Consider the following 23,545-nt stretch of genomic DNA (forward strand, 5'->3'; position numbering starts at 1 on the left):
CTGCAGAAATTGCAGTTTTCACTGCTGGTGCTGCTGCGGCGTCTATCTTTGTATTTTAATTCACACCACCTCCATATATATTGAAGGAAAGCGGCAGAATAGTGTGTGTGCGTGCATGGATGTAAATGTGTCTGAAGAAAATCCTTCATCGCTGGTTTGCCTGTTTTCTCTATACATGACTTTTGTCTGGTGCCAAGGGAAAAAAACACAAATGGCACAAATTGAACAGTGTGTTTTTGGCAGAAGAGTGAGAAAAGACAGGAAGGGAGAAGGGTCAGAACATATGGAGGGGGGGGACAAGCTCTCGAATATCTCACATATTGCAAGGTCAGGACAATGTCTCCACTTCAAAAAAGAGAAGAGAAAAATACACCTTTCCATCTGCGTTATGATTATTTTATGAATGTAAAATCCTACTACATTACTTCTATTGAAACCCTGTTTTCAGATTCAGATTCAGGCTACTGGTTAAATGTATTTATTTCTTATTCACCATATTATAATTATGTTATAAAATATTAATATTTTAACAATATGCACACATTTCATTTCATATCATGTACCCTGAATTTAAATAAAATGGAGAACTATATGACAATTAAATGATCATTAACATCATCATACCTGCAGCCTCTGCAAATTCTGACAATCATCAAGCGTTTTGTACATGAAACATCAACTCATCTTTATTAAACTCTGTAACACCATTTGTACGACTTGATATGATATGTGCATGAAATCATTCAAAATTTGCAGTGGATAAAGTGCATGTGAAACACTTTTCTAAGGAGGACAGTGAGGGAACGGGGGGGATGTGGGTAGTGTGTGAAATTGGTCGTAGCTGCAGCCGGTGCTTGATCATAAAAGGACTAAACCACCATCTAAATGTGACCTCTAGGGGGCACTCTACCTGTGGCCAGATAGGACACAAGAGAAACAAGAGACAATGAACAGAGAGAAGTAAAGAGAGGAAGGAATGAGGCTAGAGAGTGGGTGAAGAAAGAGAAAAGGCGAGGGGGAGAAGAATTGGAGGGGGTGATCATCTGGGCCTCATCAGTGTTTTTTTTTTCACTCCTTTCCCCTTCTAGTCGGTTAGATCTGTGGTGTGGTGTGTGTGGTGTGTGTGTGTGTGTGTGTGTGTGTGTGTGTGTGTGTGTGTGTGTGCGCATGCGTGTGTGCATACAGGGAATGTGTTTCCACACTGAGGACATTCCCAGACGAGCTCTCTCAATACATCAGCACAGCGTCTGCCCTCTGACTGACCCTGACAGTTACACACCACATGAGTGTGTACGCGAGTGCGCGTGCAACTCAGTGTGCACACATGTTTGTGTGTGTGTGTTGTGTGGTTGTGCGCCATTGATCAAGTGAGTGAGACAGTGACTGCATGTGTTTGCATGTGAGTTGTCATGTGCAAGCGTGTGTTCATGTGCGAGAGAGAGGGGGAGAGGGGGAGAGAGAAAAGAAAGAAGAGAGAGGGAGAAAGAGAGAGAGGGTTCTGCGGCAGGGACTCTTAACCATCAACTTAATCGCTACCAGAGGACGCAGAGAGCAAAACTTTCGCAGTCACCTTCCACTGCCTCTGTGCATATCCATCCACACACACACACACACATACAGAGGCACACACACACATGCAGACACACACAGGGAGTGGGTCAGGCTGTGCAGGGTGTGTGATTTTGGCAGCCTGGTGGGACTCTCTTTGATGTGGGTCGGTCGGAACATTAAAGCTGGCCGGTGAGCTTGAGCTAACCACAGCCCATGGGTCTGATTACCCTGCAACCAACACCAGCCTATATTTAACTGTTAGAGAGGAAGAATAATTAAGTGACTCCTGATCAGGGACACGAGCAAATCAGTCCTGTTTTAGATTCAACTAGTGATCGAAGGCCAATGTGACCAGTTTTCTTCAGTTCACAACAGATAAGTGCAGGAGGATCTAGAGAGAAAGAAACGTAGAAAGAGATGTTTGGAATGAATAAATGGAGGAACAGACATATATGAGATGGAGGCAATGGAGGATGTATTGAAAGTGTCAGCGCAGTGTGTTTGTGTGTGTGTGTGTGCCCTCTAGCTGTATAATGACCTGCTCTGAGATCACTCTCTCCCTCTCCCGTCTTCCCCTAAGGGCCCATAACCACCACGCCGGGTCATTATGTGCCCGGTGGAGGACTCAGTAGTACAGCACACAACCGTAGAGCGATGCCACGCCGGGGAAACTGGACACGGGGGCTCCAAAATGGCTGAATTCATTAGCTGGGGACGAGCTGCCTCTAATTTGCTTCCTTAGGGCGAGGATGGTGCTCATTAAAGGGGTAAAAAAATCTCTTTTCTTACATTATTGTTTATCTTAAATCATAGACGCTATGAGAGCGGAACATCAACTGCAGCTATAATTGCTGCCAAAGAAAACAACATAAGGAAAATAAGCGAAACGCTCGAACAACTATAGAATGAGAAAGTCACTTTAAAGCAGATATGACTCTATATTCAACATTATTATCAGCGCTGTTGTGTTATATGTGTAAAAACAATAATAAAGACCAGATATGGTGCACGTCTATATACGTACGTCTGTTGGAGCAATGCAGCCTTAATGTTTTTTGCGTAACACCCATGACGGCCATGTCTCCAACACTTAGCCATGATGTTGACGATGATTTCTTGGTACAACTCTGGTCATGTCCCCTGTGAGACCGTGTTTGCATGTGTGCATGTGCGTACGAGCCATGGGGGCCCTGTGATGTCACATTCCTGCGCCGCGCGTGGCTCTAGTTTGGCCTCTAGGTTTTAAAGGAGAAAGCTTTGAAACATTACACCATCCCACACAGTGCACACACACACACACGCATGCACACGCGCACACACAAACACACAGTCAAGGGCCAGTGGTAATACTGCCAGAGTAATAACCTTACAGACTTACTGATCTCCCTCCCTCCCGTTCTCTCACCCTCAAATCTTTATTTACCCTGCTCTCCCTCTTTATCCCCCCTGCTCTCCCCTTGCTCTCCCTGTACCTTTCCCCCCGAATTTCAGCGCGTTTAACAAGCATTTAGATCTTAACCAGATGTTGTTAATGTAGCATGTCTAAAATACTAAACATCAACCCAGCGGAGAGGGGCTACAGCTCCTGCACAGGGCCTGGGAATAACTGACACACACACACACATTCTCACACACACACCTACACATGAAACCCTCTGCGCGTAGCACACGTATACTCCCACACGGTGCTCAATGTATTTCATGCACAGAGGTCCACGACCCACATGCTAACATGTAAATACACACACACACACCAGCACAAGCAAACACACGTGTTTCCATGCACACGCTCAAATCCACCCACACCCACACATTTATTGCTTAAAACACAAGAACTTATTACACCAGCAAAAAAAAAAAAAAAAAAGTATCTATTGTTTTCAGGTTGACTCTGAAACCCAGACAATGGGATTGTCACTTTTAATACGCTCCTGGTGTGAATGTCAATAACTTGAACTGACAGAATAAGCTGAAAAAAAAAAACGACTTTTGTGGAAAAACGCTTGTATCAGCAGCTCCAAATTTGCTTTGTTGTTGTCAATTACAACTTCCTGAGACACTTCATTGTATTTTCTTCTTCGCTCAAATTGCCCGCTTCACTGTCTCGCAGGCGACTGACAAAACACCTCTTTTGAAAAAAGAAAAAGAAGAATCATATGAATAAACATAGCCAAGATTAAAGGCTTGTGTGTCTTGCTTGCTGCGTAGACAGAAACTGTTGTTTCGTGTTAAGAGGGGTTTCGTTTTTTTGGCGCTGTGAGCACTGGGGGGGTGGATGATGCTAATGATTCTTTAATAGCAAATACAAAAGGTTTTCACAGGACAAAAGTATGGCTTCAAAAGGTTCAGTAGTGGGAGAAAGAAATTGCTGCACCTGGCCTAATACAATGGGCCAACACACCTACTGTACACCTCCACACACACACACACACACACACACACACACACACACACACACACACACACACACACACACACACACACACACACACACACACACACACACACACACACCTGCATCTTACACAACAGCCATATTGCTTTTCCGCTGTTTGAAACACCTTAGGCCGACTAGGTGAATTGAGGAGGCGGCACGGCAAGCTTACTGAGGGATTTAGGAATAATTTGAAACGAAGATTCCTCTCCTCTGTTTCATCTCCCCCTGTCTCTTTCTCTTTATTCAGTTTTTCCCGGTCTTTTTATGATTCCTCAGTCCAATATTTATCCAGCCCCTGATTATAAACATCTGGCCGGTGGGGCAGTGCGCACAGCGGCAGCTAACACACACACACACACACACACACACACACACACACACACACACACACACACACAGGGTCACACACATACTGGAAATATCACACACGCTCGCCAACGTGACCCTGTCAGGTCCAGGATGAAGGAGGTGGGAGGGAGAAAGCGAGAAAGAGGGAGAGAGAGAGAAAGAGAGAGTCGGACCAGACAGAGACAGAGGGAGAACTAGGAGCTGAGGGTTAATGGCCTTCCCATCTCTGTGATAAGAATTCATTCTGTTCTATTACCAGCACTTACCTACAGAGGCTGTTGTCTTTCCCCTCTCTCTCTCTCGCTCAAAAACACGCACATACACTCACACACACACACACTCGCACAGCGAGGGTCTGAGATCGATAGATGAACCTAATGAAGAAAGCAGCTGTTTCTCGGCATACCTGCTCGACTCTATCAGCCCAACAAGATCTCCCAGATGCATTCATCTGTCTATCTATCTATCCATCTGTCAATCTATTTTTATATCTTTTCGTGCAGATATCCATCCATATACCTCTCCTATCTGTTCCTCTTTGCCTCCATTTATCCCCCCTATCTGTCCATCCATCACTACACTGGTAAACAAAGATACCAGCAGGGTAGATATAGTTTCCAATTGACCAGGCCAGTCCTTGTCATGTATTCAAGGTTTATCTATTTTTCGGGAACTAATACAAGGCCTGAAAACGGGGAATCTAATAAAATGGCTGCCATGGTTTAAGATAATAGCTGGATGTGTGCATGCGTGCGTGCGTACGTGCATGTCTCTATGCTTAAAATAGGCCTGTGATGGGCTGTGGCCAAATGGATAATGCTTAAACAGATCTTTATCCTATTGGGCTACTGTCCCGTTTTCAGCCGCATAAAAACCATCTGCTTTCAGCGCCACCAAAAACAAGACAGTAATCCTGGATGGGAATCAAAGCGAGAGGAGAAGATGGAAAGGACAGTCATAAGAAAGTCACGTTGCGATTAATTTACTCGTAAAAGTGAGGAATTTAGAACAGAAACTTCAATAATCCTCATTTCAAAGAATCACCCATATGATTTTTCATTTTTATGTGTTTCCATGCATGCTGCACTGAGTATGTTCCTCTTGCCTCGGATAATAGCTTGTTTATGTGAATTGCACATAAAGAAATATGGCAAAAAAACATTACTCCAGGTTTCCATTCATTCTATTCAATGCTTTTCTATGTCTGCATTCCTTATTGATGGGGGCTACAGTTTAGCCTGCAGCACCACATAGATGCCATTAGCACAGAACAATTTCATATACTGACAATGAGTCCATGTGATGGGTCTTTTTGCTACAGAGGAGCAGAAAAATATCTAGAGAGAGAAATATCTTCAAAACCCAAATATTCATTAGGTTGCTCAGAATCATTGAGAAAACGAGACGCCACATGGAACCTGCAACACACGGGCACATGTGCTCACATGCAACACGCACACACATGAATGCACGGACCGGGGGCAACTGCCCCGGAGATGGTATTCCCAGACGGTTACAAATAAGGAGTGTTGGCTTTCCTCTGACTTTCTCAAAAACATGCAAAAAATGTCCATTTCATTACTGGCTAAACAATGTCATATGGGCCCCCACTGGCCCTAATAGAAGTAGACAAAGACAGAGCAGCACACATATGCTTCGAATAAATCAGATTACTGAGGGAGAGTGGGGGAGAGAACAAGTGAGAGAAAGAGGGAAAGAAAGAGAGACACCGCCAGACACTTAGAGGATTGACAATATTCCCTTTTCTTGCTACCTCCACCCCTCCCGCCTCCTCCGTCTCCTTCCCCTCACTTTCTTAACTCTCCCCCTCTAACCCTCCTAGCAGGATCTGTTTTAGATTTGAGCCAGTGCAAGAGCCATATCTCTACCTTATCTCTGCTAGCCGTCAGAAAACAGAAAGCTCCATGTTTCCATGCATTAGACTCCCGGCCCCTGACACGCCACTTGAAAATCTCACAGCCCCTCAAAATGGCTGAGCGGGAAAAATAAAACAGCGAGGATATCGCTTAATCGAATGAGATGCATGTTACCAGGTTGCATTGATGTCTTTTTTTGGGGGGGGTGCGCAATGATACGGTGTTGTATCAAAGAAAATGTTGGACGGAAATGCTTTTTTTGGGGATTCTGATGAGAAATCTCGCCCAAAACCAGGGGAAAAAATGTGATGACTGTTTTAAGAGCGGAGCAGCGTCAAGTGTATCAGAAAAGCTATCAGAATTTAAGGGGCTGTGACATTTTTTACCCTCTGAGCATCGATCCCCATCAAGATATTCCTTTGTGTTTTTTTAGCTCCAATTATGCCAAAGCACTTCTCTGATGACTGTAAAGGGAAGTATTGATTCTACTTAAAGTTGTAACAAAAAGGAGAAAAGCATAGACAGGGTGGGGGAATATGTTAACAATTTGAGAAAAGGACAAAAAATCTATATTCAAATGACTTCTCATATTGATTTATAATTAGGTCTTAATTGCGGCGAGGCTTGGACTTTCAAACTGCCCAGTGACAATACCCGGGGATGGAGACAGGGAAACATTATTGATACACTTTAACAGTGGTGGTCACCCAGGCATTGATCCGCCCGGTTTTCGCGGTGCCTTTGGCGCGCTCCAAGGATCTGAGTCTTGCGGACACGCACACATGCTACTGAGGAAAGACGCACATACGCTTGCATGCACAAATACACATTTATACACAGGACGGGAAAAGACAGGGATACCCGACACTGTAGACAGAATGTGTGTGTTTGCATCTGTGTGTGTGTTGTAATCGCACCATTAGGTGATTCTAGACAAAAGAAGTGCATGTGTCTGTGTGTGTGTGGGTGTGTGCACTTATTAAAGCACATTTTTATATCCCATTGCATTTACTTATTATTTGTGCGTTTGTCATCTCCACATGCGCCTCAGCCCATGTGGTATCTTATGTTTGTTCAAATTTATATATGTGTATATGTGTGTGTGTGTGTGTGTGTGTGTGTGTGTGTGTGCTTTTTTAAGACAGTATAACTTATTTTTCTATCCCACTGCATGTAGTTTTGATTAGTGTTCTTTGTGTGTTTGTCATCTCTTCATAAACCTCAGCCTCATGTGGTAATTTGTAAGTGTGTGTTCATGTTCAAATACATATGTGTGGGTGTGTGTGTGTGTCCCCACGGGCCTAATCAGGTATCAGATACCTTTTGTTTTGGGAGCTCATTGATGGATGAAATCTTTATCTGTGCTATTGATCAGGAGGACGCGGGTCCTAAACTGTCTGTCTAGCTGCCTGCCTGCTCCAGCTCTAACAAGATTGCCAGGGCTGAGTATATCAGTTAACATTTAATCAATGGCAGCTTAAGACACTGGGGCTAAGGGAAAGAAGCCCCCCGCTTCAGCCCCCTGCCCCAAACCATTACTTGGGATTGAGAGGGAGCTATATGTGTGTGCGGGTTCCAGATGATTACAAGGGATTGGGTCTGGTTGATCACATGTCTTCGGGGGACAGAGGTGTGTGAATGTTTGCGTCAGTGTTTACAGGCAGCCGAGTGCCGGCTTGTCGATACACGTTAATATGTCAAAAATGCCAGAGGGGGTGGTATGTGTTAGGCTGCTTGTGCCGCTCCGAAGAAAATAGGAAAAACTCGATGAAGTGACGGATGTGTTAGAAAAATCACCATTCAAATCAAGTGAAGGCTTCAAATTGAACATGCCTGTGTGAAAAACACACACACACACACACACACACACACACACACACACACACACTACAGTGAAAAGATATGATATATTAGGCAATGTGTGATTTTTTTCTGCTTTGCTTGCAAAAAGCGCCTTCATGGTAAAATGCAAAAAGGAGAGTCAGCAAAAAAGGAAATATTATCAGTCAGACTTTTTTTCTCTCTCTTGCTTTTAATTTTACCATCAGCTCATCTTACTGTAAATGAAACCCCATCAGATCTAAGAGGCAGATCCTTCATCTCGCGTCTCCAATTTTTTCTTTCATTTTCTTATTCACGCTATCTCCTGACCTCATCATCATCATCAAATCTCATTTTGAGAGAATTAAAGATGTACTTACAATATTTGCCTATGCACTGTGTGTGTGTGAGAGAGAGAGAGATGGAGATAAAGAGAGAGAGAGAGAGAGAGAGAGAGAAAAGGTTAAGAACCAGAGAGCTGGTGTGCATGTGTACATCTGTCTGGGGGTTGCTCTGATGGGGGAAACCCCTCTCACGTCGCTGCCTTTCGTCCAAAGCCTGGGAGATTCCCACCACCAAAAATCAATGTGTGTGAGAGCATATGTGCGCCTGTGTGTGTGTGAGTGTGTCAAGGTTTTGTAAGACAAATCTCTCCAGCATGCGCCGCTTTAGTGCTATTGAACCAGGCTTCGATCACTTGGCCACTGTGAATAATGCAAGGGAGGCTACTGCTCACTTACAGCACAGGATGCCTGCATGTGTGTGTGCGTGTGTATACACGGCCGTGTGTGACAGGATGGTCCTTTCTCCCTTCTTGCAAATGCAACAGGGCAGTTGTTCGGCGCTCCTCCACTTGGCCCTCTTAATCTCGTGTCAGATACAGGAACTCCCACATTGATACTGTCTCTTCGAGTGTGTGTGCCACATGTGCGTGCGCAAGTGTGTGTGCGAGCACGCTGGAGGCTTCTACAGTAGACAGAGAGAGCTTAACTCAAGTAGACAGCTCAGGCCTGCACTTTGACACACCCTGACTCATTACATACAGCCGGCACACAGTGGAGCATTGTCATTAAAAAAGACAATTAGATATGAAGTCAAGGGAGCATCGCTTACACACACATGGACACACACGCCTGCAAAAACGCACGGCGTGGGGATATATAGGTGAACGCGCTCTCGTCTTCATATCCCCAGGTATGTGAAGCGGAGATATTAAAAATAAAGATGTTACAGAGTAATTAAAATGATTCCAAATGATGAGTGTGTGTGTGTGTGTGTGTGTGTGTGTGTTTCTGTTAATTAAGCTGAATGATTTGATATGACACAAACCGTAATGCTTTAATGGTGTCCTGTACTTGATGTGGCTGGAGGGGACAGTTGATGGGGGGATAGAGAGAGAGACAGGGCGACACACACACACACAGAAACACACACGGACACACGCATAGACAGATACAGCTGCTCACTGGCCTTGCCTGAGAGGACCATCTCCTTTTTAGACATAATTATCTGTGTCATCACTTATGAGGCAATTAAACAAACATCAGTTCCTATTTCCTCTCCCTCCGTCTCTCCGTATTCCACTTCCTCATCCTCTTCTCTCATGCCATCTGTGCCGCTCCTCTGCTCTTTTTTTTTATTTTATTTAATCTTCCTTGCTCCTCTCCTCTCCGACCACCCCCACCACCAACCTCCCCCTCCTCTCCTGTGCGACTCCAGACAAGGTTTCAATTTCAGCATGCTGATTGTCTCATTGCCGACTCCATGCATGTCTAACACTTACGGGCACTCTGGGGACCGGCAATACACACCATAGAATGCCTATTACACTCCCACGTGTTTCTGGCGAGTGTGAGTTCATGTTTTGCGCACATGTGTGTGCGAGTGTGTGTGTGTTTGTGTGCAAAGGGGTGATGAGGGTGTAAAATGGCTATTACACTGAGAGTCTGGTCTCTCTTACACTGGAGAGAATTCTCTGCCGCCTAAAGAGCAGAAAATTGCAATGCTCCTCTTCCTCACTCTCCATTAACCTGCTTTTGAAACAAAGGCCTGGCCAAGGTTTGTGTGTGTGAGTATCCTTGCCCATTAGCCCTATATATGGGGTATTATGGGTAAAGCATCTTGTGGACCTGACCCAGCAGAAACAGCAGAAATTCTCTTTGTTTTCTGTTTTACTTACTGGCTTGGTGCAGGCTACACGTTAGATATCCGTCCATAATTTCACAAAATTTATATTTTTATGCACCTGAATGAACTTGTCACCCATTTTTTTTTCTTCGTAAGAAATGTCAAAGGCAGATGGCATCTTGTGAAGTGCTTCGAGATGACTAAAGCAGCAGGCATATTTGTATAATTTGCACAAAGACATCCACATCAAAGCACAAATCGAGACCCGAGCTCATTCAATGGATTTTTATCAGTCTATCCATTTCTTGTGGCACCCCCTCCCCCCCCCACCCAACATCTTCTTTCCTCTTTCTGTCACAGTCCTCTTTCTTTCTCTCTCTATTTTCAGAACGTTATTAGGACATGATAAAAGCAAAAAAATAAAAGGGGGGGATGTCATGACACAGGACCCCCTGTTAGCATTAGGAGGTGGGAGAGAGCGAGAGAGAACGAACGAGAGCAGAACGAGGGGGGTGGAGGGGGTATGCAGGGGGTTTCGGGGGTGAGGAGAGGAGAGGAGGGCGGGGGGGATGAAAGAGATTTGTCTGGAAATGATTGCTCACAAGGCACTGATTCTCTGCTTTAATCTCGCACAGTGTGCTCAAATTTCCTATTAGGGAGATGAAGAAAAAGGGGAGAGAGAGAGAGGGAGATGGGTCTTGTTCACTAAAGGTGGGGAGGTGAAAACTTAGCTTGTCTCTCTGTGCTGACAAAACATACATTTCCCTCGTTCTAGAAGGAGAAGCCGCAGCCAGAAGCCGCATTAATTAATTTTTTTGTACACTTGCTGTCTTGATTCTTTTGGCAATTTGTCGTCACAGAACTGCTGAAGGGTCTCACACACACACACACAAGCCACTGACAGCTGCTGGAGCTGCAAAGCTTCCTCCGGGGCAGTGACGATTAGCCTTGGCTATAGGTAATCAATAGCTGCTATCAATTCCATACCTCCCATTGATAGATGAAGTAAAGGAAACAGAGAGGAGAGTGAGGACGAAGGGAAGGAAATGGGGAAAATTCTACCTGAATATCTCCTGGCGTAATGTTTCTGCTTTTTTTAACCTCCTCTTTGTGAGAATGTGTGTGTGTGTGTGTGTGTGTGTGTATGTGTGTGTGTGTGTGTGTGTGTGTGTGTGTGTGTTCGTGCATACAGGCTGCCTTAAATGTCCATCTGTGAATTGTATCATCGCAGTCCTGAGATTAGCGGCTGCTTGGGCCCGGCGAGCACATTGCCTGGTTACCGCGGCTCCGGCTCCACACCACCCTCCTCCCATCAGCGGATTGTTTGTCTTAATGCTATGTGACATGACCCATTGTTTTGTCCATCTGTGGTTAAGAGTCAATGGACACTGGGTGTATGAGGGTATCGAGGGGAGAAAAGAATAGAGGTGAGGGAGAGGAGAAAAAATAAAGAAGGCGGGGGGAAGGAGGGGTGAAGGCAGGGGAAAAAAAAGGAAAGAAACAAGATAGGGGGACAAGAGCTGAGAAGTGAAAAAAACATGGACAGAGAAAGAGAGGAAGGTGAAACATGCTATAATGCTGGGATTTCAATATGGTCCTTCACATTCACCACTTCCCTCTCCAGGACTTTCCATATGGCGTGGGGCCTGGAGCACTTTGTGATATCACCGATTGTGAGAGACGTCCTGGCCCTGAGACGCCAGCTCCCCTCTTCAAAGGGCCAGAGTCATATTTACTATGCGTCCTCAGAGCCCCACGGCTTTGTATTGTAAATAAGACTAACGTGGCATTGGTCAGGTATGCTAATTCCGATAATCAGCGCAATTTCTGTAAATTATAACTGTCAGTGCGGTGGGCACAGAACCTTGGCGGAAAACATGAGGGAACAATTTAGCCCGGGTAATACCCCTCCACCGAAGAGCTGCTCAACTCAAAGAAAAACAATCGGCCTGAGCCATATACCGCCCCGACACACCATTTCAAAAATAGTTTATGGTGAACAAGGCTCTTTTTTTTCTCAGAGGCACAAGTCAGCCTGCTGCCCTCTTTTTTTCTATGTGCACACACAGACCGCAAAGTAATTATAATTTGCTTGGATGGAATTATTCAAAAAATGACCACATCTTTTACGCTCAGCCATAGAGAATATGGTTTTGGGAAATTTGGGGGTAAATTGCTACTTGCTGAAAATATAATAATACACATATATGTATGTGTCTTATTTTGATTTGACAAATGATTTAAAATGCAGCGTATTGTCTCCAACTAATTGCACAGCAATAAAAAGAATGACATACTTCACGAAAACTTCTCTCGGGTAAAAATCACATCACTCTCGTGAGAATAGTTCTTTTCCCCAGGAACTGCCTCTCACTCATGCTCGGCACATAAAATGACATTCCCAAGTTTTTATAACGCGAGGAATGGACTTCAGTAACTTCCTGGTTCACAGTAAATGAGAAAAGAAAAGGTAAGAGATAATTTGTTAACTGTAGGTAACCCATTAAAACTTTCTGGTGGATACATGGAAGCAGAGAATCTAAAGACGGACAATGCTGTCTTTTGACGAGCCTGTCAGCTGCTCTCACCTACTGCATCCTGACTTTCAAATGAAAATGACCACCACTGAGCTAACTCTGTTAACTACGTCTGTGTGTGTGTTGCATCCTTTCTCTCACTCCTCCAGCCATCCGTGAATGTTTATGTAATGGCCACAAATTACTGAGACAAACCCTGGAAATAGACTTCTGTCTGAGGAGGGACCTTCTCAAAAAAAAAAAAAAAAAAAAATGGAGGAGAGAAGAACCGCTGGAATGGCAGAAAACCATCGCCACCACCCAGAGGATAAAAAAAAAATGATGAAGAAAAAAAAGAGATGAAGGAGTGAAAGTGAGGGAGGAGGGAGAACCTAATGTCTCATAAAAGAGGCCTTGGTGTCATCACATTGAAATGCTCTTTTTGGATAAAAAGCGAGGCCCGTTCCCACATCGGAAACCGAATGATTGTCTTTATGCGTCTCAGCCGCTTTGACTCGGTTCAGAAAGGGTTTTGGGGTTGGGTAAATTTGGAAACGAGGAATGTCAGCGGACTTGGAAACAAGATGGCACACTTGCTTTCTGTCCATTTTTCCATTACTTCCTGTTGGACACACACACACGCATACACAAGCGCATATAGGGATGATAAGTGCCCATTAGGCTCAGTTTTTAGCCTAAAGCTGCTATGTAAATGGTTAGCACTGCTACACTAATTCGACCAGGACCAGAAAAAAAAATGTCCCAGAGCCTTATCACTCAGAGAAAACAAAAGGCTCTGGACGCACACACACACACACATGCACCCATATGCACATGATAAAAGTGTTATTGGTCTCTCAAAGTCAGAAGAGGTCTTTTGTTTAAAAGGGGGACTCAGACAAAGAGGGTCTTCTCCCTCCCTCTTTAATGCATGTTCGGTGGTAGCGGTGGGGGTGTTTAAAGGGATGGAGATGTGTGGGTGGTGGGGGCTGGAGGGATGGATGACAGGCTGGGCTCTCAGAAATAATTACCTCCATAAGATCCCATCTCCCTTTTCCTTTTTGTGAGGGACGGAGGGAATGAAAGAGGGGGAGAGGAAAAAAATAACAGAAAGTAAAGTATGCAGAAAAGGGCCTAGTGTTTCTGCTTGGTCTGGCTTATGAGGAGCTTTACACATGATGGAGCACAGGGGCTAATGGGCACAGAAAATGCACTGGGGCACAAACACGCACACACACACCTCCTCGCCGCGCTCTTTAGGGCTAAACAAACGGTCAAATGCTTGAAACACAGGCAGCAACAGAGAGAGAGAGAGAGAAAAATCACTCCAACAACTAAACTTCAGACTGTTAATGTCTCTAAAAAAATCCTGCCAAACAAATTGTTCAAATTATACAATCGATGATGGAATACCCATGACGCACAAACTTGTTTTTTTTTCTTTTTTACTAAACAGCTCTATTCAGGGTGTAACTTCATTATGGAGCAGAGAAGGGCACACGAAAAAGAAAAAAGAAAAATCTAATTTCTCTAACAACTTTTGGATGACCCTCAAAGCAAAATGGCCTCCAAGTCCTCCATGTTGAGAGGCAATTCATTTATGCGTGCTCTTCTGATGCAAACTCGAAAAAAAAGAAAAATACCCAACTCAATTTTCTTCAACACTTCTAATTGTACACAGAGAGGGAGACAATTTATCTCAGCAGTATGGGCACAGAGGGCTTTTTGTCTCCGAGAGACACCGCTGAAAGATCATGGTAAAACGTTTCTGCTGTACAGTCAGTGACAGTTAAAGCCTGCAAACACACACACACTTCACCTTCACTTCAAAATGGCATTTTATACCTATTGTAAAGGATGAGACGCCCGGGTACATGCAGGTTCGGGGGGGAATAACAGACTCTCCACGAGTAAACATGTGTAACAGGGTTTATTTGGTGTACACGCACGTCGACACGCACACAATGCAGTCCAGCTGAAATGTTATTTATGCACCCCTGTCTTTGTTCAAAAACACCTATACCCTCTCTGCAACACCATATCCTTAATTAGGCCATAAAAATCAGCATCAGAATTGTTTAATGAAAGCCATTCACATGTACATAAAGTCCAGAGCATTAGAACTCTTATTCCCAAATGGGCCTATAATTATCTGGCCTGGCGCCAGGTCCCAGGCTTTAAGAGAAAGATACCGGTCAGCACTTAAATTAATCTTTTTCATACCGGTCTCTAATGAACAGAAAGTGCTCGAGTCAGGAGTTGCAGCCCCAGAAATCTAACAGCACACGCATACATGCACGCACACACAAACAGAGGCTCCTTGCAAATGTTGCCTACTATGGAGCCTTTTCCATCGGTGAAAACATTCACATCATCTATCACTACATAGGGGCCAAAGAAGCTATAATATAGCCTTTCTTCCAAATAACGCAACCAAGTATGCATTGATAGCACGTGTTGTTGTGTGTTCTAAAACACAAAAACACTTACTCTCTGAGTGCAGACCATACAACAGGACTACAACCTCTATTCACGACATTAACTTTCAGAGTTTCTCTGTCTCCACCTGCCAAACGTGCACGATCCACAAGGACATGGCTTTGAAAACTTTTACCATGTACCTTGTCAAAGAATACTGTTTTTATACAGAGTGGGCAAAGGGAGGGCATCCAAAAAAATAAAAGTGGATTAACATTTCGGACGTCGCCAGCGTCCACTTTAGCTTTGCGCTTGCTTCCTCATGGAAACTCACCCGTGTAGCATCAAAGCTGAGGTTTAAAAACGAGCCCGAGCAACAAACGTGGTGTGTTTTTTAAGAGTGGAACATTTGGAATAGGTGTGGTGGGCGAGTATTGCTTTTGACAGTTTTAAAACCTGGTTGTGCTCACTGGTTTGAGAGGGAAGGAAAAAAATATAGAGGTCAGGAGCTGGGTTTGTGTTCGGACAGGAGCAGGAGTGAGTTGGAGATGGAATAAGTGGAACAAAAAAAAAGAGGGGATGACACAAAAAGAGAGGAGGAGAAGGAGAGAAAAGTGTGTGTGTGAATGTGTAATGATTTATCTAAGCATGCTTTTCTTCTGCTTCTGCTGCACCCCAATTCTCACTGAAACTTTGATCCATGTGTAATTAAAACCAAACGCACACCGGCAAGTCTCCATTTCAGGATTGGGAGCTTGTCTCCTGCTCATGCATGTGTGTGTGTGTGCGTGCATATGCTTTTGGATTCACATGTGCTCCTGAGCGCCGGGCCCCCGTCTGCTCTGGGAGTACATGTACAGTATAAACAGCACACTTTGGGGAGCAGGGATTCATGCAGAAACACACACACACACACACACACACACACAGATGGATGCATGGACTAATGCTATGCCGGAATGCTAATCAAAATGTGTTACCCTCCCACCGCTCCCCACCCCCACCACCCGCTCCTCCAGGTCAAGCAAAGCAAAAACAAGTTAAGCACTCATTTTCTCCCAGCAGCATTAACATAGGGATGACTAAATAATGGACCCTGACTCTCTCTCCCCGTCTTCTGGTTTAAATTACAGCGCGGCCCCCTCCCCTAACGCCCTGCAACCCCCTCCACCAACCATGCACCCCCCACTCAAAGAAAAACGATTAATCTTTTTTTCTTTTTTTTGTCTCTCTGAATGTTTTACAGTTCTGTTACACTTATTAGCTGCTGGCAGGACGGAGACTCTTAAATGAAAGCCAAATTGCTTTGGTCATGAGAAAGGAAATGAAAGCTCACTCCAGGGAGAGACTGTGTAGCCGTAGCATACGTGTGTGTAAGTGCATGTGTGTGTGTGTGTGTGTGAGAGAGAGAGTAACATGTGTGTACAGGCCTTTTCACTATGAGATCCTCCCAAGGTGAAATTTCATAAGCTGACTGCCTGCCTGGGATGTTCCTGTGCACGGGACAGTGTGTGTGTGTGTGTGTGTGTGTGTGTGTGTGTGTGTGTGTGTGTGTGTGTGTGTGTGTGTGTGTGTGTTGCAGATATAAACGCAGCAGCCTAATAGGAACAGTATGCTCATTTTGGAGAGATTAGGAGGAATGGACGGGTCTGTATCGAAAGACGTGATCTGGATGTGAAGGCCAAAGGAGGGAGGGAGAGATAGGGAGGGGGTGAGGTTTGACAGAGTGACGAGGGAGTGGTGCAAGAAAAACAGGGGGAGAGATGGGAGGAGTGAAGAAAAGATGGATCTGACTTCAAATGAAGAAAAAAGTGACCGCTATATAACTGACAACAACGTTTAACGTAGATCAGAAAATTTGAAAAACAGAAACACAAGCACAAAAAGTCAGATGACAAAAAAAAGAAAATAAAAGGACATGTGGAACACAAGTCCAAAAATAGCTGAACTCAAGTCACAACAGCTCGAGCAAACAGACAGATCCGATTAAAGAAACACCAACCTTGGCTGGAGAGGCACTCCTTGACATGGAACACCTCGTGCAGGCTCAGTCCATCCTCGTCCCCGCCCAGGCCTTGCTGGTGCAGCTGGAGTTTCCTCAGTCCTTCGTTCTGCTGGTGGCGAGCCGAGCGACTGTGCTGCACCAGGTTGAGGCGGGCCTTCGTGGAGTAGTCGCACAGTGCGCAGTAGTAGACGCACGACTCCGGGCTGTAGGCGCCGTCCAGCTTCTGCAAGTGCTGTGGAGCAGAGGAGAGTGCAGATGTTACACGGTGGTCACTAGCAGAGATGGTAAAGCCGTAACTGTAAATATCTAAACCTTTTTGTTTCAGACATTTGGGTCAATTTCAATATAACAAGTGAGGCTTGTCTGCAAAATCATGTTCGTAGTCTTTTGTGCTCCGTGGCTGTAAAATCATTCCTTTAACTCAGCTTTCAGTTTCGTCCTGAAAATCCAACGCCCCCAAAAAAATTCAATTTCTCCGAATTTAAACAAGCCGGCAACACTTGGCCTTTATTTTCTATACCATGTGTTTGCAAGAAAAGGAAAAACAGGTTACTTAGACTCGAATCTGCTGCAACCACAAAAACTACGATGCTTAAAATCCTGAAACTTTAAAAGCTGGACTTAAAGTAAAGTTCCTTTGGACAAACTTGTGGATTTGAAACAGAAGGAACACAACTGATACAGCAACAGATGCAGCTTTAAGTAGTTGCGTTTAGTTTCGGCACTATACACCGCACACCGCAAATTAACTGGATACGTTTAAGGTGACGTGAGGATTAAAAACACACAAAAAGTCAGACGAGGGCTTGAGCTCAGAGCACTTTTTTTTTTTTGTCTTTAACGTGCACATTGTCCGGCTCCCCCCCCCCCCCCCCCTTTGTTGGCAGCTGCAGGGATTTTTCATTCAATGGTGTGCTGTCAGTTGCAAGCCCTTAATTTCCAGTTGCCTCTTTAATGGCATTGCAGCCATGCAAAGCCACCCCCTACCTCTCGCCCTGCCCCGTGCGCATACACACGCACGCACAACCCCCCCCCACCTCCATCCCACCTTGCCCTACTCCCATACACCCAGTCAAGCCAAGCATATCAAGTGTGCCTCTGTTGTTGCTGCCGGGCTAATGAACAATGCACAAAAACAAAAGACCAGGCCAAGCTTTTATTATCTGATCCTCTGTGAAGGGAGAGGAGGGAGGGAGCGAGAGACAAGGGGAGGAAAAAGAGAGCGAAGCAAAAGGACAGAGACACAGAGGTGGCTCACCGAGGTTAGTTTATGCTTTGTTAAGATTTATTCATACGGCCATGTGAGAAACAGGTGCAGGGTTCCGAGCATGAATTAATATACAAAATGGTGTGCGTGCATGTGCGTGTGTGTGTGTGTGCTGACCCTACATTGTCTCTCATGGCTCCTATAGGAAGATGTTTCATTCCTGAAGCATGTGAAATTTAGCGAGGTGATATTTTCTCCTGAGCATTGTTGCATCATGTTATATGGAGCACGAAGAGAGGGATCGGAAAATAGTGGGTGTGGGGGGGGGGGTTGCACAGTTAGCTGCAGGTGTGTGAGTTCTTATCCCCCCACCCCCTTCTCCCTCTTCCTCCTTTGACAAACAGGGATTAGCAACATAGCTACAGCCGCTAACACATCTTTTCTCCCCCGTCTCTCCCTCTCTCCTTCTTTTGTCGGAAACCTTACGAGGTTTTTCTCACGAGACGGTGGGACGTCCCCTCACAGTCAGAGGCCCTTTCAGAAGTCTTAAGTTTTAATTAAGTCAGAGTTGTCAGAAGAAAGCTTGCCTAGTCCGGGGCTCAGGGCCATTAATTACAGCTATCTTTGTTTCTCTGTGAAAGGAGGCCTCCCTCGCTCCTTCTCTCTCTCTCTCTCTTTGCTGCTTTTCTTTCTTCCTCTCCCTCCCTTACCGTGGAAACCACACACACGTGTGCTCATGGAAGCAAACATGCACTTCATGCACACAAACATGTAAACACAATACGGCTTGAGTTTGCGTCCTTTCATTAAAATGTCAACTTTTGTGAATTTCTTCGTACAATAGAGTTTTGAAATGTTTCCAATTACAATGGCCTTTAATAAAGATGACATATATACACCATACACAAAATCCCTTATACTATTCTTACAGACATCCCCAGACTCATTTGTTCGGCTATCAATCATAAACTTTAAAAAATGTATTGTAAAATAACGTATACTTTTCACTGCTGCATGGGATTGGTTCTTTATCTCGATTCAAAGATGTCTGCACTCAGTACCAAAATAGTTATTTTATAACCATTGTGATAGAAGTGTGGGACACATTAATGGAAACTGAAAGGAGCCCTTAGAAATGAATGAAAAACTAAATCAAACAAGGCCTTTCTTTACTTCAGCTACAACCTTCTGTGCTGCATTGACTCATTGGAAATGTGGCAAAAACATGTTTTCGGAACCAAACATCCTCTCAGATAGTTTCCAGTGGATCCTAATGGACATTAAGGTAATTATATCGGATCAAAATCTTTAAAAAATCATCTTAATCACCAGTGGACTAAAACACACATCCTTTAATGTCTCAACTTATGAGATTGTATTTGTTTTTATGATATGAGGCTTCAGCTAAGAGTAGCTAGAATGATATACTTGGGGTTGAAACGGGCTGCCAGATAGGTTTAGACCTAATATTAATTCTCCCCCCATCAGCACATTCCAGAGGGTTTGTTTAAGACCTAAACTAGAGGCTGTCTGTCGCTCTCTGGCACTCCGCAGGCCTGAAATGCAGGCGGTCTGGTGATCACAGGCCAGAACATCCATGATTTATGAACTTTTAAAGGAGCACTTTGACTCCTGCCAGGCGTGGGCTGTGTAATGCATATTCAAACACACAAACACACTGTTCCTGCTCCTGGGTTTGCGCCTGTGTGTGTCTGCTTGAAATGTGCATGTAATTTATGCCTCTGCTGATTTGTGTGTGTGTATATGCGCCGCACATACGTTTGTGTCATATGAGCGTCTGCGTGCTTGCAGAATGAGGGTTGGGGGGGGGGCACATCCCTGTCAATATGGCACCTCTCCAGAGTGCCTGGTGGTTAATTGTTAGGGATTAGTGTTTGGCAAACAACCAAATAAGCTAACGCTCCCTGTGGGCCAATCAAAATCAGCTAAAGAGCGCTCCCTGGGTGGACCTAAACATGGCACAGACGTCCCTGGATGGTGTGGGAGGAGCATACACACCCACCCCAACACACGGCATGCAAATTACTACAGTGAGGACTTCCTGTTTACCTGTCAAAAGCACACAAACACAGGGACTTGTACCGAGGAGAGGGGAGGAGAGTCAATTTGACAGGTAAGGGGAGCTCCCTTGTGTAGCCTTTTCCTGCTTCTGCTGCTGTTGTGTTTGTGGGTGGGTGTGTGTGTGTGTGTGTGTGTGTGTGTGTGTGTATGTGTGTGTGTGGGTGAGGATGACAGAGGACTGCATTCATTATGCAGAATGAGATGTTTACAAAACACCTTTCTCACACACCCATAAACACAAACGCGCACATCCTCCCCTCCGCTGGCTCCCCAGGTTTGTGGGGAATAAAGCAGCACTGCTGTCTCACATTCATTTGTTCTATCTGTGGTGACAAAGCTGCCTCATTAACTGAATTCTTAATAAGGCGAGGCGAAAGACATCTTCTCACAATTTCTTTTATCTTTCGCCGCATGTACATGTACGTGAAAGCAAGCGTGCATGTGTGTGTGTGCATGCACGGGTGGGTGTGGGTATAATTTCAATGTTTTTTTTCTTCTTACTGTATACGTGTGTGTTTTTGCATCAGTAATTTTGACTACACTTCCTTTTTTTTTACCTCACAAGTGTGCTTTTGTGTCTGTCTATAATTTCAATCATTTTTGTGACTGCCTGTGCGCAGGCAGAAATATTTCAAAAGCAGCAGCAAAGCAGCGGGGTCGTGTTTTCCTCCATAAACCAAATGACAAATTAGGGTATTCAGTACAAACATGACTCTTTCCTGTCATTAAGCGAAGAACCAGGCAGCTAATGAACACGTACTGAAAATAAGAACCCTCCACCACTGCAGCTATGCCTTTAACAACCAGTATGTGTGTGTTGGGGCGTGTGTGTACGCGTTTTATACACTTAAAGAATCAGTATGTTCCCGTTTGTGTCCACTGAGAGTATGTGCATACATACAAATGTGCACCCCACACACTGCAGAAAGGAAAAACCTCTTTATCTGCTTTCAACAGTGTTTTTTTTAGAGGCAGCAGAGAGCATTGTTGTCGGGTGTACCTTCTTCTTTTTTGTTTTGGAACGTCACCAGCATCCGGTGCTATCCCCCGGGCCCCTGGGTGCCATCGGAGACAAAACCAGCGCCACTTGGCCCGGTGAGCAACAAAAGCGTGTTTTGTTCCTTGAAAGTATTTTAAACACATACCATCGCTGCCTGGAAGGCTGCCAAGTGTAGAATTCCATCAGTGCTACCACCTCCCTAACACATGTTACTGCTAACCGCCGCTCAGCCCTCAAGACATAGATGTAACGCAAGATCACTGCCAATGGATCTCGCTGGCAGAGTGCACCGCCGAAAAAGAGATGCTGAGGGCCCAGGTCTATGTGCTGCCACAGATGAAGAGAGCGGTGGATATATAGTGTGCACGGAGCAGAGTCAGTGCTGCACACGCACAAAAACAAATATGCAAATAGATGTAAGAAAAACTGCTGAGTGCACATAGCACAAACAGAGTGGGACGTTCCTTTTTTTTATTTTAATGGCAGACATTCTGACATGTCACAGTAGGAAAAGCACAGGTGTAAATTTTAAAATGAATGATGGCTGAGTTCCATTTAGCTGCTTCAGTTCCAGGCCCCTGGTATTTTGCATGCTGGCTCGCTGTCACACTGTCTTATTGTCTTACTGGGACACTTGAACCACAGTAACACCTGTGCTTTTCCTACCATGACAAGTCAGAATGTCTGTTCGGGAAAAAAAAAAAGCCTGCGCACGTCTCTTACTTTTCTCAAGGCCACGATGTGTGTGATCTAAAGATGTTAGAGACACAAAACAACCCCAGAAAAAGAAATCCCCCCGAAATCCATCGTCCCTGATTGTCTTTCCTCTCTTTACAGGGCTCTCAGTTTCATAAATGCAAAGAAAAATATTTCCTGGAGATAAATTACCTCTCCCGTTTCTCTCTGCTGGCAGTCACATGTGATCACAGCTCTGGGGCCTGACCATGAGGTGCAGGGCCTGTGGGCGAACTTAGCTTAGGTCGCCCAATAATAATAAGCATCCATCGCATAATGGCTGCCAAGCCAAATAAATGAATTATCACAATGAGTCTTTTATACTTGCTTTCTGCCGCCTCTCTCCTTTCTCTCTCTCTCTCTCTCTTTCATGTCAACTTGTTCTTTCCCTCTTTTTTCCCTCCATTTCATCTTTATTCCTCTTTTTTATTTGTCAGCAGTCTAAAAAAAAAAGGACGTAATAGTGATGCGGCTTTGTGAGAGCTTGGAAAATCATCTAACTACAGTCCAGTTACAGTAAGAGTCATGCCTTCCATTTTCCTGACTCCTACACAAAGACACACAAACTTAACATGCACACACACACAAACACACATTTGTACCACTGACGTAAATTTGTCTGACGTATGGGGCAAAGGTCAACCTGAAGTTCACAGCTTCCTGACCTGTGGCCCCTCTCTTGAAAAAAATCAGTTTGGTCTCTCGATCTCTTACTCTCTCTTTTGCCAAGGCACACACTCCCACACAAACACACACACAGATGAGTTATGCATACCAGCGCAAAGAAACAAGGAAGAAAACAACCCTACTGATTTACAACATGATGTGTTTCTTCTGGTTTTAGCCGATGAACATGTAGGACTACCTTTCTTGCGTCTCTGGGAATGGTCGGAATATTTTATTTACTGACCCAGCAGCTGCGAATAACAGATTCAAGGAGACAGAGACACCAGAACAAATCTTACTGACTTATCTGTGCGTGTGTACGTGTGTTAGGTGTCTTGAAAGCCAGTTCACCTCCACCCCCCATGAAAATGGATCAGTATTTACATTAGCATTAGATTTAGACAGCATGGCTCAGCCACTTACTCCCTATTAGCCATCCTGACCTTAGCCCATTAGGGGCTAAAAGCCCCCGCTTGTCTCGATCGCCGCCAGGTGAGACTGACCAGACCTCCCCATTTCCCTAAACCATCTTGCTGCTGAGGTTATCTTTTCCATCGACTCACCATCAGACAAATCATAAAATGCTGTACTCAAGATCACCGAAATGCTAACATACTTGTGGGATTCATCTTTTTTTTTTCCAGTGCTTTGCAAGGGGGGTGGGGGTGGGCAGGGTACTCTTGTAACGCTAACATGCTTTTGGGTAGGGTTCGTCATTTTCCATTTTTCCCAATGTGCAAAGATGCTTTTGGGGA

General features: G+C 44.7%; 1 protein-coding gene across 2 annotated transcripts in view; it reads right to left on the reverse strand.

The window, feature by feature from the left end:
- Positions 1-23,545, reverse strand: part of zfhx4 (zinc finger homeobox 4) — an 84,113-nt gene that overhangs the window by 21,335 nt on the left and 39,233 nt on the right. For both annotated transcript variants that reach the window (XM_069512533.1, XM_069512532.1), the window contains exon 6: positions 17,098-17,332. In XM_069512533.1, the coding sequence (XP_069368634.1) occupies positions 17,098-17,332 (235 nt within the window). The remainder of the gene's footprint in view (positions 1-17,097; positions 17,333-23,545) is intronic.

The sequence above is a fragment of the Paralichthys olivaceus genome, chromosome 17 (assembly GCF_024713975.1).
Source record: "Paralichthys olivaceus isolate ysfri-2021 chromosome 17, ASM2471397v2, whole genome shotgun sequence".
Classification (NCBI taxonomy): Eukaryota; Metazoa; Chordata; class Actinopteri; order Pleuronectiformes; family Paralichthyidae; genus Paralichthys; species Paralichthys olivaceus.